This window comes from Schistocerca piceifrons, chromosome 1, assembly GCF_021461385.2.
Source record: "Schistocerca piceifrons isolate TAMUIC-IGC-003096 chromosome 1, iqSchPice1.1, whole genome shotgun sequence".
Taxonomy (NCBI): Eukaryota; Metazoa; Arthropoda; class Insecta; order Orthoptera; family Acrididae; genus Schistocerca; species Schistocerca piceifrons.
This window is the reverse complement of record NC_060138.1, coordinates 415669482-415685656: the sequence shown is the minus strand read 5'-3', so window position 1 is coordinate 415685656 and position 16175 is coordinate 415669482. Positions and strand designations below refer to the sequence as shown.

The 16175-nt window shown below is 42.3% G+C and overlaps 1 protein-coding gene across 1 annotated transcript in view; it reads right to left on the bottom strand.

Annotated features, from left to right (window-relative positions):
* Positions 1-16175, bottom strand: part of LOC124796497 (carboxylesterase 4A-like) — a 344155-nt gene that overhangs the window by 96363 nt on the left and 231617 nt on the right. The window contains exon 8 of the mRNA XM_047260703.1: positions 5845-6007. Within this exon, the coding sequence (XP_047116659.1) occupies positions 5845-6007 (163 nt within the window). The remainder of the gene's footprint in view (positions 1-5844; positions 6008-16175) is intronic.

Sequence of the window (16175 nt, the reverse complement as noted above, 5' to 3'; positions counted from 1 at the left end):
TCAATTGTTCTCATGACGTGGATGATACTGCACGAGACTGCTCAGCCTTTTGTTCGGTTTCGAACCTTACTACCATCCGATGTCCGAGTTTTTTATTGCTCTCTTGTTCGGTTCTAAGAAAAGAAACGTAGAATACGTTTGGCGGGCCGTTTGATTAAGCGCGCGAAATGGCCTGATTGGCTAACTTCAATGCTAAGTAACTCAGAAACGCTGCAACATACCGAATTTTTTTCTTAACAATTATTTCTCAGCGTAACCTACCCTTAAACACCCTTACAAGCTTTTCAGAATGTTTCTGACCACACAGTATAACTAATCAGCTGCTTCAAACCGAAGGTTCCGTTTTCTCTCAGTGAATGTTCGTTCTGCTGTATCGTAAAACAACCTTTTGGCTACGTCGTAAAATTGCTTGAAATTATCAGTCTCTTTTCATATCAATCTTTTTACATGCATATACTTTACAAGCTTTCATTGTGTGGCTCAACATTTTGTTTTCAATTTCCTTTTAATAAATGATACCAACATTACTAACATTTATTGGACGCTAGAACCACATCTTTTTCGCATTGACGTTAGAAGTCTTGTGGAGCATAATTTCCAAGAACTAACTCCACTAAATCTAACGTGATGCTACTTCTCAACTTATTTTTTGACTCGTTCTTTAAAAGAATTTTGAAGCAATTGAGATATCTCAGTGGAAGCACTAGGTCAAAATACCTTGACACAGCTAACATGTCTCGCCCAGAAGACTATGTTTTAATTGGTAGACTAACAATTAACAAAACATACATACAAATGTATCAATAAATTACGAAATACTTTCGTTAACTACTAATCAAATGTAATCATTTGGTATCTATATCAACGACATTCTGTTTAATTATTTTGGCCTTTTTGTAGTGATTTTTGTTTTTGTGCTTTAACCCCATGTTAATCCGGTTCAATGAACACGTTGTAAACATGATTTACTTGGGAGAAAACCAGCAGTCGGTGACGGTTCCTCAGTTTCATTGTGACACAGTGAATCTTGCTGAAAATTGGCCTTAAGAGTAGATTGATTCAAAAGAATAAGAACAAAGTCACAAGCCTCCATTACAAGGGAATGTTGGGAATTGCGTGCAGTTACTGGCAGGGTGATGAGAGAGACAAGTAATTAGTTTGACATCTACAGCTGTACCAAACAGATGGCACCGTGTATTGACTTTTGCGTAATGGCGTGGGGTCAACATCCATGGCGGCCATATTCGAGAGTAATGGAAGAATATAAAATATCACTTTAAGCTTTATATGTTATAGAACCATTAAGAACGCCTCAGACCTCACATAAAGTCGTGGACCTGGGCGAGACGGAAACAATCATATCATATGTTATATATTTTTTTCCTCAAGTCAACATCCCCTTTTCTCAAAACATATTAATCGTACAGGGGTGAATGAGACATAGTTAAAAAGGTTTTTTAATCGGCTTCTGACATTACATGCCGATTTTGCGCTAAAATTTCCAGTTTCTGGAAAAGCTTTACATAAAGGAGACTTTTAACGATCATAGGCGGAAGAGCATCATGGATGCCCAGCTTCATACCTATATTTTACGAAGCTAACCTATTAATCACGAATAAGAGACTTCCTTTCCATATTATCTTATTACAAATATATTTTATTTGTTTTAGACTTATTAGATGGGAATTTGTATGTAGTATTGTCACAAATAATAACGGTGATCACTACGTCGTCGTACAAGCTGTTTTTTCTAAAAAAAAAATATTTTCTAGAACGAGAGACATTTTTGTCATGGTCGCATTGAATTGTGGTTTACCTATTGATACTATTTCCTAATGTGCTTACATAAAGTACGAAATACAATTAAAATCTCAAAATTCACTTACAGTTTATTGTGGCCTTAGTGATATACCAGGTAAGAAACGAACACTACGTTCTAATTCGTACATTTCGCATTTCTTTACTTCTTTGTATTTTATATTCGTATTTCTCATTAAAATTCTCTTCAACAGCAGGAAATGTAAATATTACGGTCGAAAGTTGGGAGTTAGAAGCAGCTGATGTCAATCCAATATTGTCCTGAGCAGTAAATTACATTTCTTTACGTCTCTTATTTTGTGTTCGTATTTACCCATATTCCGGAGGTAAAATAGTCCCCCATTCGGATCTCCGGGCGGGGACTACTCAAGAGGACGTCGTTATCAGGAGAAAGAAAACTGGCGTTCTACGGATCGGAGCGTGGAATGTCAGATCCCTTAATCGAGCAGGTAGGTTAGAAAATTTAAAAAGGGAAATGGATAGGTTAAAGTTAGATATTGTGGGAATTAGTGAAGTTCGGTGGCAGGAAGAACAAGACTTCTGGTCAGGTGACTACAGGGTTATAAACACAAAATCAAATAGGGGTAATGCAGGAGTAGGTTTAATAATGAATAGGAAAATAAGAATGCGGGTAAGCTACTACAAACATCATAGTGTACGAATTATTGTGGCCAAGATAGATACGAAGCCCACGCCTACTACAGTAGTACAAGTTTATATGCCAACTAGCTCTGCAGATGACGAAGAAATTGAAGAAATGTATGATGAAATAAAAGAAATTATTCAGATTGTGAAGGGAGACGAAAATTTAATAGTCATGGGTGACTGGAATTCGGCAGTAGGAAAAGGGAGAGAAGGAAACGTAGTAGGTGAATATGGATTGGGGGTAAGAAATGAAAGAGGAAGCCGCCTGGTAGAATTTTGCACAGAGCACAACTTAATCATAGCTAACACTTGGTTCAAGAATCATGAAAGAAGGTTGTATACATGGAAGAAGGCTGTAGATACTGACAGGTTTCAGATAGATTATATAATGGTAAGAGAGAGATTTAGGAACCAGGTTTTAAACTGTAAGACATTTCCAGGGGCAGATGTGGATTCTGACCACAATCTATTGGTTATGACCTGTAGATTAAAACTGAAGAAACTGCAAAAAGGTGGGAATTTAAGGAGATGAGACCTGGATAAACTGACTAAACCAGAGGTTGTACAGAGTTTCAGGGAGAGGATAAGGGAACAATTGACAGGAATGGGGGAAAGAAATACAATAGAAGAAGAATGTGTAGCTTTGAGGGATGAAGTAGTGAAGGCAGCAGAGGATCAAGTAGGTAAAAAGACGAGGGCTAGTAGAAATCCTTGGGTGACACAAGAAAAACTGAATTTAATTGATGAAAGGAGTAATTATAAAAATGCAGTAAATGAAGCAGGCAAAAAGGAATACAAACGTCTCAAAAATGAGATCGACAGGAAGTGCAAAATGGCTAAGCAGGCATGGCTAGAGGACAAATGTAAGGATGTAGAGGCTCGGCTCTGAGCACTATGGGACTCAACTGCTGAGATCATTAGTCCCCTAGAACTTAGAACTAGTTAAACCTAACTAACCTAAGGACATCACAAACATCCATGCCCGAGGCAGGATTCGAACCTGAGACCGTAGCGGTCTTGCGGTTCCAGACTGCAGCGCCTTTAACCGCACGGCCACTTCGGCCGGCAAGGAGAATTAAAGAGACCTTCAGAGAAAAGAGAACCACTTGTACGAATATCAAAAGCTATGATGGAAACCCAGTTCTAAGCAAAGAAGGGAAGGCAGAAAGGTGGAAGGAGTATATAGAGGGTCTGCACAAGGGCGATGTACTTGAGGACAATATTATGGAAATGGAAGAGGATATAGATGAAGATGAAATGGGAGATATAATACTGCGTGAAGAGTTTGACAGAGCACTGAAAGATCTGAGTCGAAACAAGGCCCCAGGAGTAGACAACATTCCATTAGAACTACTGAGCCTTGGGAGAGCCAGTCCTGACGAAACTCTACCATCTGGTGAGCAAGATGTATGAAACAGGCGAAATATCCTCAGACTTCAAGAAGAATATAATAATTCCAATCCCAAAGAAAGCAGGTGTTGACAACAGTTTAATAAGTGACGGGTGCAAAATACTAACGCGAATTCTTTACAGACGGATGGAAAAACTGGTAGAAGCCGACCTCGGGGAAGACCAGTTTGGATTCCGTAGAAATGTTGGGACACGTGAGGCAATACTGACCCTACAACTTATCTTAGAAGCTAGTTTAAGGAAAGGCAAACCTACATTTCTAGCATTTGTAGACTTAGAGAAAGCTTTTGACAATGTTGACTGGAATACGCTCTTTCAAATTCTGAAGGTGGCAGGGGTAAAATACAGGGAGCGAAAGGCTATTTACAATTTGTACAGAAACCAGATAGCAGTTATAAGAGTCGAGGGGCATGAAAGGGAAGCAGTGGTTGGGAAGGGAGTGAGACAGGGTTGTAGTCTCTCCCCGATGTTATTCAATCTGTATATTGAGCAAGCAGTGAAGGAAACAAAAGAAAAATTCGGAGTAGGTATTAAAATCCATGGAGAAGAAATAAAAACTTTGAGGTTCGCCGATGACATTGTAATTCTGTCAGAGACAGCAAAGGACTTGGAAGAGCTCTTAAACGGAATGGATAGTGTCTTGGAAGGAGGGTATAAGATGAAGATCAGCAAAAGCAAAACGAGGATAATGGAATGTAGTCTAATTAAGTCGGGTGATGCTGAGGGAATTAGATTAGGAAATGAGACACTTAAAGTAATAAAGGAATTTTGCTATTTGGAGAGCAAAATAACTGATGATGGTCGAAGTAGAGACGATATAATATGTAGACTGGCAATGACAAGGAAAGCATTTCTGAAGAAGAGAAATTTGTTAACATCGAGTATAGATTTAAGTGTCAGGAAGTCATTTCTGAAAGTATTTGTATGGAGTGTAGCCATGTATGGAAGTGAAACATGGACGATAAATAGTTTGGACAAGAAGAGAATAGAAGCTTTTGAAATGTGGTGCTACAGAAGAATGCTGAAGATTAGATGGGTAGATCACATAACTAATGAGGAAGTATTGAATAGAATTGGGGAGAAGAGAAGTTTGTGGCACAACTTGACTAGAAGAAGGGATCGGTTGGTAGGACACGTGTTGAGGCATCAAGAGATCACCAATTTAGTATTGGAGGGCAGCGTGGAGGGTAAAAATCGTAGAGGGAGACCAAGAGATGAATACGCTAAACAGATTCAAAAGGATGTAGGTTGCAATAGGTACTGGGAGATGAAGACGTTTGCACAGGATAGAGTAGCATGGAGAGCTGCATCGAACCAGTCTCAGGACTGAAGACCACAAAAACAACAACAACAACATTTACCCATTGATCATTAACTTTTGTCAAAAACAGGGTGTCGTAAATACTGCTGTCATAAATAACAAACCTGTCAGTGAGAAGCGTCGCTCGAAAATGGCGGCTGCACGTCAAACACCTACTCAGAGAAAGGCGGTATTCCCACAATTAACCTTATCACAACAACGACTTTAACTCAAAACGTTGTCATTATTTAAAACTATAAAAGTGCGGAAGTTTCGCACAGGTTCCTTTGTGAGATAAGTATATGCACGGGAGTTGTGCTTTTGAGAGTAGACGGATGGGAGATCATGTGTGAGATAGAGATCAATATGTACAATAGTATCATCTGGATACAGCTTCCGACGTTATTTACCACACTCTACAAATTTATAGTGAACAATAGCCATATTATAACTTTTTGGTTTGGGATGCGCTAGAAGTTATTTTCACATCTGACTGTTCATGCTAGTTGACGATGATGTACTGAATGTTATTTGCCAGAAGTAAGATATTAATTTGGAAGAAGCGATAATAAAGGACAAAAGACATTTCGTTTTAATTTTTACCAGGGATTTTAATACCTTCTGAGTATTGTGCGTAAGAGAATTAATCGAAACTGTTGGCAAATACTCACAGAGAGCGAAGGCCCCTTCGGCACTGGTGATTCCCGTTAGCACAGGCACCTGGCGGTACGAGCCCAGCTGCAGCGCCTCCAGAGGGTCCAGAGGCAAGTAGCGGTCGCTCTCCGGCAGGAACGAGTCGACGACAGGCAGCGCCAGGTCCGTCCAGTTGCCACTCTGTAAGCCAACACGAACAGGCCGTTTACCAAGGAATGCGCAGGGTCGGTAAACGAAGTGGCGTTATATGCTAATTTGATGACTGCCTTGTAATGTGAGGCCGGCTTTTAGCAATGTGGCTATTAATTCTGTCCCATAAATCCTTCGATAGGACAGCCGTCGTTCATCAACGAGGTCAACATAACTTCCATCGATACGCACCATTCTCCACGACTTTCCGGAGCCAAAAACATCTGCCGCGTGATCGAAAAGTCAGTATAAATTTGAAAACTGAATAAATCACGGAATAATGTAGACAGAGAGGTACAAATTGACACACATGCTTGGAATGACATGGGGTCTTATTAGAACAAAAAATAAATAAATAAATAAATAAATATACAAAAGTTAAAAAAATGTCCGACAGATGTCGCTTCATCTGATCAGAATAGCAATAACTAGCATAACAAAGTAAGACAAAGCAAAGATGATGTTCTTTACAGGAAATGATCAATATGTCCACCATCATTCCTCAACAACAGCTGTAGTCGAGGAGTAATGTTGTGAACAGCACTGTAAAGCATGTCTGGAGTAATGGTGAGGCATTGGCGTCGGATGTTGTCTTTCAGCATCCCTAGAGATGTCGGTCGATCACGATACACTTGCGACTTCAGGTAACACCAAAGCCAACAATCGCACGGACTAAGGCCTGGGGATCTGGGAGGCCAAGCATGGTGAAAGTGGTGGCTGAGCACACGATCATCACCAAACGACGCGCTCAAGGGATCTTTCACGCGTGTAGCAATATGGGGTGTATTTTTTTTGTTCTAATAAAACCCCATGTCATTCCAAGCATATGTGCTAATTTTTACCTCTCTATCTACATTATTCCGTGGTTTATTAAGTTTTCAAATTTATACTGACTTATTAATCACCCAGTTCTACATTCCCTATCACCTTACAACTCCTTTTAATGTGAACAGGTATCAGGAAATCAGACACTGTGGGTTGTAATTACAGCCTAGTCTGGTGTATACCTTCTGCATTGCTGTGTTGCCGGAAACGATATTGGACGCAACCCACAGACAGATGAAATGGCTCTGAGCACTATGGGACTTAACATCTGAGGTCATTAGTCCCCTAGAACTTAGAACAACTTAAACCTAACTAACCTAAGGACATCACACACATCCATGCCCGAGGCAGGATTAGAACCTGCGACAGTATCGGTCGCGCGGTTCCAGACTGAAGCCCCTAGAACCGCTCGGCCACAACGGCCGGCACAGACATATGAGCTAAAACATTATGACCACTGGTCACTGCGAGACTGAAAGTTGCCTGGTGGTGTTGCGGACAAGTGTCGCGGTAAGGAAGGTATGTAAGTGGAGCAGAGACGTATAGAGAATCTTTCTAGAGACGATACAGGTCGCAAATGAGGAAATCCATTGGCATGAACGTCTTTGACAAAAGAATTTTATGGCCCAGCGCCTTGGATGTATCATCTCGGAAACGGCGAAGGCGGTCCGTTGTTCACGAGCTACGATCGTATCTACGAAAAGTGGTTGAAGGTCGGTGAAGTACAGGGTGATTATAATTAAAATTAAACTTTCAAAACGCTGACAGAATGACGTCAAATTGCAACGGAATATTATCGGAGAAGGGGGAAAAAGTATGGCAGATAAAAAAATGTGAATATTGATCAATAGATGGCGCTGTGTGTGTCAGAAACTTAAATGAAAACACCTGTCATGCACACGACCCATTGAAGTTGGTATAAACACGCCGGGTACATAGCTTTTCCTCCTTTCGCGTCTGCGACGTTTGCCATGACTGTCTCAATGGAGGATCACGCTCTGTTTGTAAACCTGTATTACAAGAGTGATGACTGTGCACACGTCGCTCTGCAGGAGTTCCGGACACTGAAGGGTTTGAAAAAAGGCGTTGGTCTGAGGACTGCCGTCAGTCTGGAGAAAATGACTAGGAAATTCGAAAGGACGTGTTCTTTTGGTGTACAACCTGGTAGAGGAAGGAAACGATTTGATTCGACGTCTGTGGAAGTAGCAGCCACAACAGTGCAAGTAGAAACGAGTGGTGGTGTGCAAACGTGTAGTGCACGAAGAATTGCCCGAACTTAGACATATCCGTGAACACGGTGGGTAAAATCCTACGAAACAACCTTCTTTGCTATACATTCAAAATTATCCATGTACACGAGTTACTTCCTGTTGACCTGCCAGCAAGAGAGACCTTTGCTTTAGAATTTCTTGCTCGTATGGAAGTGGACAATGATTGGACGTGGAAGATTTTGTGGACAGACGAAGGTCACTTCCATCTTACAGGATATGTCAATACAGAGAATTGTCGAATATTGACAACGGAAAATCCACACGCAAATCAACCAGTACCAGTTCATCTTTAAAAGGCATCTGTGACCTGCGGGTTTACGGCATCATTCATCATAGGGTCATATTTTTTCGAAGAGACGTGCTTCCGGTCCTGTTACCTGTAGTGTCACTGGTAAGTGCTATGAGTGTCTTTTGCGCAACCACGTCATTCCAGCTGGGATCATTTCTACGCAAGATGGCACACCTCCGCACACTGCAAATCCAGTTAAGCAGTTGCTGAAGCGCCGTTTCGGAAATGCTAGAATTATAAGCCGCCATTTCCCTACAGCCTGGCCATTCCGATCACCTGATCTTAATCTGTGTGACTTCTGGCTGTGGGGCTATCTGAAAGATGTTGTGTTCAGTGTTCCGACCGCAAACGTAGCTGCATTGAAGGCACGCACTGCGCGCAACACATTCTGAACGTGACCACGCCAAAAAAAAAAAAAAAAAAAGATCTTCGATCAGTTGCTGTTTCTCGACTTCAACTTGTTGCAGAAAACGGTGGACAGAATACTGAACATGTTTTGCGCAAGTCACATGGACATTTATAATCCGATTGCATTTTGATTAATGCTTTTTATGCGGTTTTTGGCCTCAGGACAGTTAAAGACCGTTTTTTCCCATCCGATGGTTCAAATGGTTCAAATGGCCCTGAGCACTATGGGACTTAACATCTATGGTCATCAGTCCCCTAGAACTTAGAACTACTTAAACCTAAGTAACCTAAGGACAGCACACAACACCCAGCCATCACGAGGCAGAGAAAATCCCTGACCCCGCCGGGAATCGAACGCGGGAACCCGGGCGTGGCATCCGATGTGAAATGACCTTGCCATGGTGGATGGGCTTATGTAACTAACAGTACCATCCCTGTACACCGATGCACACTGATTAGTACAGCTTGTTTAACGTCAAACGTACAACGTAGGCATTGTTGTATGATACATTTGTCATTTGTAGTCGACCACAATTAAATTATGCTACATTTTGTAACTATTTATTTTTCTTCTGCCATACGTTTCCCCCCTTCTCCGATAATATTCCGTTGCAATTTGACGTCGTTTGGACCAGTGGTGTTATTTCGACAGCGGTTTGAAAGTTTAATTAGAATCATCCTGTGGCTGAAGGACGGTGAATGCAAGTTGGAGAACGTGCACATCTCGTCACAAAACGACCATGATAGGCGGCAATCTGTGGCAGACGTGCTGACAGAGCACAGTGCTGGCGTAGGCACAAGTGCTTCGGAGCACACCGTTCAGCGCACATTGTTGAACATTGTTGAACATGTTCCCAGGTTAGTATCTGTCTGATGTCTCTCATCTTCTCATAGGCGGGATCTTCCATTGCCTGATCATAAGTGGTGTCTGCACTCATTTTTGTCCACTGATGATTCTGACAGAAATACTTAACTGGGAAGCAGCTGTACGTCATCCTTTGACAGTTTTAAAATCCACTGAGATACATCTGGCAGACCGACTCTGCAGCTGCCGGCAATGAACTCTGGTATTTCACTGGAGACAAGACGATGACTGTTCATTCAACAGCTCGGTGGAAATCTGTAGAATACGTACACAAATGCCTTCAGGAACACATATGGAATACTTAATATGTGATTGGTCTATCATCCCAGCCAAGCGCTAAGAGATATGATGAATAATTGTTTGATTTACTCGTTTAGTTGAAAATACAAAGCAATAATGCATTTGTGTGTTTCAATGTGTGAGGTTCTCCGCTGATTGCTTTTCTTTCAAGTTTGCAGCTCAGAAGCCTATCAATATGAGCAGTGTTTGCTAATCTGGCACCCATCACTCATTAAAATTGATGATAGGTCAGGAGCGTTACAACAATGGGAAACAGAATAGCTACAAAGATAACATGATAATTAGACGTCATGTGGCAGATGAAATGACGGCCTTCTTCTGTCAAAGTTTCATGGTTATACAAGATTAAGGAAAGATACAATTATAATTAAAGTTACAATGTTGTCAGGATTATTGTTTATGAAACAAAGGTATCTATTAGACTCAAAAACTGACAGGGAATCGAACAAGAAGACTCTGAAATAGTATGTCTGGAGCACAGTATTGAAAGTGACCTGGGATATCAAAAATGTGGCAGACCAGTAATGCAGAAGGTAACGCAAACCACTGTATTACAGACGCAGAAGATGAAAAAGTAGAGTAGTACAATACTGCTGGCCGTGAGCCCACCGAGGAAGTGGGCAGAAGCGACTCTGCTACGACAGTGTACAGAGCAATACGGAAAAGTAAAACAAGTACCTGTATTTTCAGTGTCAGCGGTAAAGCGAGTACTTTCCGTGTCAGCAGGTACACCTATGCAGAAGTTCCACATACAAGTTGATGTTCACCCGTTTCAGTCACTGAGGGCAAAGCGGAGAATGTTAATGTCATATAGCCAGAGTTGCTTCGTCTGTTTCTCATTGACAACGGGATACTGTGTCACACGGGCCTCCGAGGGGAGGAGGACAAGGTGCATGGAACCATGGGCCATACAAACTCAGGATTCCTGCTCTCCACCATGTTCTGGGTGTAACCTCTCATCATTAGGCGATAAACGTCAAGTCCCACAGGAGTCCTGGTATGAGGCAGGTCTGCATTGGATGAAAAAGTTCTTAAGTATCGAGAGGGAAGTAGAAATACGCTCTATTGTAAATGGAAGCTCTCTGGAAGGATGAGCAAGTTCATCAATCTCCTCATCAAGCTCCTGACAAACCGGTCTGATTGTGAGCCCTCAACTTAACCGTCGTGCTTACATATAGGACACCCACTGCAACAGACATTGACCATACCAACTCCTCCTTCCCAAGGGGGAAGATTGACTGTGTCATAATAGACTTTGAAGATAAGACCTGCACTCACGAAGTAGCTAAAATCTGCCACCAAACTGCTCGCCATCGCTTTCAGCATTGGTAATATGTGTGCCAAACCTGGACGCCGGATGAGTGTTGACGAAATTAACCCATTCTACCACGTCCAAAGTTTGGAGCAGATTATTACGGACGCTTGTGCAGTCACTTCAAGGAGGCGTTTGTAGGTAGCTGGCCGTTCTCCGTATGTCATGTGTGAAGATAATCCCCAAACATCTGAGCTTGTCCATTGACTGCAACAGAGCCACAGTTCCATCTGGAAGACACCCACCAATGTTCAAAGCATCAGACTTTGTGAGATTAATACGACTGCCTGCAGCAGATCAGTATCGAGTGATATATTCCAGCGCCACATGCACCTCATCCCTACATTGAGCCAAATCCAGCTGCACAATCTGTATAATAGTGGCAGCTCAAGAGCAGACATTTCACAAAATAATAAAGGACCCTGCAGAGCGTCCATCGATCAGCACCTGAGAAGAGGCACTCCGAAGAACTCGCATGGTGATACGTTCAACGTCACAGGGAAAAGCCATTCTTCGCATCACTTCCTCAAGACAGCCATGGCTCACCCTATCTAAGGCATGGTCGAAGTCCACCAGCACCAAGGCGCCTCGAAAGCGGCAGGTCGCTGCCATGGCAGTAACGTCATGATAGTTACTGAACGCCTTCTGTACATTGTTGACTCCACCAAGACGAGTTTGATTCAGAGATAAAACTTGAAGCAGGATGCACTTGAGATGGGCTGTGAGGAGCCAGGTGTACATCTTAAATTCACAATTAAACATAGTCAGTGACTGGTAATGGTCAACCCCTGTTTCCCAGTCGACTTGGGGACCAGAAGGAGTGGAACTTGAGCGGACATCTGTTCTTGGTACACAGCAATCCAACGAGAGACCATTTTTTTTTTTTTTTTTTTTTGGTCATCGGTCTACTGACTGGTTTGATGCGGCCCGCCACGAATTCCTTTCCTGTGCTAACCTCTTCATCTCAGAGTAGCACTTGCAACCTACGTCCTCAATTATTTGCTTGACGTATTCCAATCTCTGTCTTCCTCTATAGTTTTTGCCCTCTACAGCTTCCTCTAGTACCATGGAAGTCATTCCCTCATGTCTTAGCAGATGTCCTATCATCCTGTCCCTTCTCCTTATCAATGTTTTCCACATATTCCTTTCCTCTCCGATTCTGCGTAGAACCTCCTCATTCATTACCTTATCAACCCACCTAATTTTCAACATTCGTCTATAGCACCACATCTCAAATCCTTTGATTCTCTCCTGTTCCGGTTTTCCCACAGTCCATGTTTCACCACCATACAATGCTGTACTCCAGACGTACATCTTCAGAAATTTCTTCGTCAAATTAAGGCCGGTATTTGATATTAGTAGACTTCTCTTGGCCAGAAATGCCTTTTTTGCCATAGTGAGTCTGCTTTTGATGTCCTCCTTGCTCCGTCCGTCATTGGTTATTTTACTGCCTAGGTAGCAGAATTCCTTAACTTCATTGACTTTGTGACCATCAATCCCGATGTTAAGTTTCTCGCTGTTCTCGTTTCTACTACTTCTCATTACCTTCGTCTTTCTCCGATTTACTCTCAAACCATACTGTGTACTCATTAGACTGTTCATTCCGTTCAGCAGATCATTTAATTCTTCTTCACTTTCACTCAGGATAGCAATGTCATCAGCGAATCGTATCATTGATATCCTTTCACCTTGTATTTTAATTCCACTCCTGAACCTTTATTTTATTTCCATCAATTCTTCCTCGATGTACAGATTGAAGAGTAGGGGTGAAAGGCTACAGCCTTGTCTTACACCCTTCTTAATACGAGCACTTCGTTCTTGATCGTCCACTCTTATTATTCCCTCTTGGTTGTTGTACATATTGTATATGACCCGTCTCTCCTTATAGCTTACCCCCAATTTTTTCAGAATCTCGAGCAGCTTGCACCATTTTATATTGTCGAACGCTTTTCCAGGTCGACAAATCCTATGAAAGAGTCCTGATTTTTCTTTAGCCTTGCTTCCATTATTAGCCGTAACGTCAGAATTGCCTCTCTCGTCCCTTTACTTTTCCTAAAGCCAAACTGATCGTCACCTAGCGCATTCTCAATTTTCTTTTCCATTCTTCTGTATATTATTCTTGTAAGCAGCTTCGATGCATGAGCTGTTAAGCTGATTGTGCGATAATTCTCGCACTTGTCAGCTCTTGCCGTCTTCGGAATTTATGTGGATGATGCTTTTCCGAAAGTAAAATGGTATGTCGCCAGATTCATATATTCTACACACCAACGTGAATAGTCGTTTTGTTGCCACTTCCCCCAATGATTTTAGAAATTCTGATGGAATATTATCTATCCCTTCTGCCTTATTTGACCGTAAGTCCTCCAAAGCTCTTTTAAATTCCGATTCTAATACAGGATCCCCTATCTCTTGTAAATCGACTCGTGTTTCTTCTTCTATCACATCAGACAAATCTTCACCCTTATAGAGGCTTTCAATGTATTCTTTCCACCTATCTGCTCTCTCCTCTGCATTTAACAGTGGAATTCCCGTTGCACTCTTAATGTTACCACCGTTGCTTTTAATGTCACCAAAGGTTGTTTTGACTTTCCTGTATGATGAGTCTGTCCTTCCGACAATCATATCTTTTTCGATGTCTTCACATTTTTCCTGCAGCCATTTCGTCTTAGGTTCCCTGCACTTCCTATTTATTGTATTTCTGTATTCCTGATTTTCCCGGAACACTTTTGTACTTCCTCCTTTCATCAACCAACTGAAGTATTTCTTCTGTTACCCATGGTTTCTTCGCAGCTCCCTTCTTTGTACCTATGTTTTCCTTCCCAACTTCTGTGATGACCCTTTTTAGAGATGTCCATTCCTCTTCAACTGTACTGCCTACTGCGCTATTCCTTATTGTTGTATCTATAGCGTTAGAGAACTTCAAACGTGTCTCGTCATTCCTTAATACTTCCGTATCCCACTTCTTTGCGTATTGATTCTTCCTGACTAATGTCTTGAACTTCAGCCTACTCTTCATCACTACTATATTGTGATCTGAGTCTATATCTGCTCCTGGGTACGCCTTACAATCCAGTATCTGATTTCGGAATCTCTGTCTGACCATGATGTAATCTAATTGAAATCTTCCCGTATCTCCCGGCCTTTTCCAAGTATACCTCCTCCTCTTGTGATTCTTGAACAGGGTATTCGCTATTACTAGCTGAAACTTGTTACAGATATCAATTAGTCTTTCTCCTCTTTCATTCCTTGTCTCAAGCCCATATTCTCCTGTAACCTTTTCTTCTACTCCTTCCCCTACAATTGCATTCCAGTCGCCCATGACTATTAGATTTTCGTCCCCCTTTACATACTGCATTACCCTTTCAATATCCTCATACACTTTCTCTATCTGTTCATCTTCAGCTTGCGACGTCGGCATGTATACCTGAACTATCGTTGTCGGTGTTGGTCTGCTGTCGATTCTGATTAGAACAACCCGGTAACTGGACTGTTCACAGTAACACACCCTCTGCCCTACCTTCCTATTCGTAACGAATCCTACACCTGTTATACCATTTTCTGCTGCTGTTGATATTACCCGATACTCATCTGACCAGAAATCCTTGTCTTCCTTCCACTTCACTTCACTGACCCCTACTATATCTAGACTGAGCCTTTGCATTTCCCTTTTCAGATTTTCTAGTTTCCCTACCACGTTCAAGCTTCTGACATTCCACGCCCCGACTCGTAGAACGTTATCCTTTCGTTGGTTATTTAATCTTTTTCTCATGGTAACCTCCCCCTTGGCAGTCCCCTCCCGGAGATCCGAATGGGGGGACTATTCCGGAATCTTTTGCCAATGGAGAGATCATCATGACACTTCTTCAATTACAGGCCACATGTCCTGTGGATACACGTTACGTGTCTTTAATGCAGTGGTTTCCATTGCCTTCTGCATCCTCATGTCGTTGATCATTGCTGATTCTTCCGCCTTTAGGGGCAATTTCCCACCCCTAGGAGAAGAGAGTGCCCTGAACCTCTATCCGCTCCTCCGCCCTCTTTGACAACGCCGTTGGCAGAATGAGGCTGACTTCTTATGCCGGAAGTCTTCGGCCGCCAATGCTGATTATTTATTAAAATTTAGGCAGTGGCGGGGATCGAACCCGGAACCGAAGACATTTTGATTATGAATCAAAGACGCTACCCCTAGACCACGGGTTGAAGTCCGAAAGACCGTAATGGAATGTGCGACACAACTACAGCAGGAAACCATCTGGACCCAGGAACATGGTTGGGGCTCCCTTATGGAGAGCGTCATCGAAATCATCAGTCGTTACTGCAGCCATAAGGATCTCCACAGCAGCCCCATTAAGAACATCAGGGAAAGATAGGAGAACTTCATCCATAGCTGTGTCATCCTGGTCTACTCCCATATAGAAGTGTTGATAGTGGTCCACAAAGGCGCTCACATCTTTCTGGGACGACATGCGTCGACCATCCAGTGTAACAGTGGCGTTCACCAGTCCTCTCTGGCACCGCTGGGTCTTTCCAACAATGTGGCGCATTGACGATGCTTCCCCAAAGACCCAATCTTGACATCTTGACTCCCTCTTAAGACGGCGACGTGTAAGCGAGATAATTTGCGCCTTTACTTCTGCATGTGAAACTGTCGATCAACAGACAGTGTTTAACCAGAGAGCTCCCAGAGCAGCGAGAAATAAAATTCCAACATGTTTAGATGCCAACACACCTTGTGAAGTTCATATCGTACCATCGTGTGACGCAAAGCAGGTGTAGTACAATCAAGCCACCACCGAAGTGTTAAAGGGTACTTCAGAAGCGTCTTCCGGTGGAGGTTGATGCATTCTCTATTAACTAGATGTGCGACATTCAACTTTCACGTGGCTCAA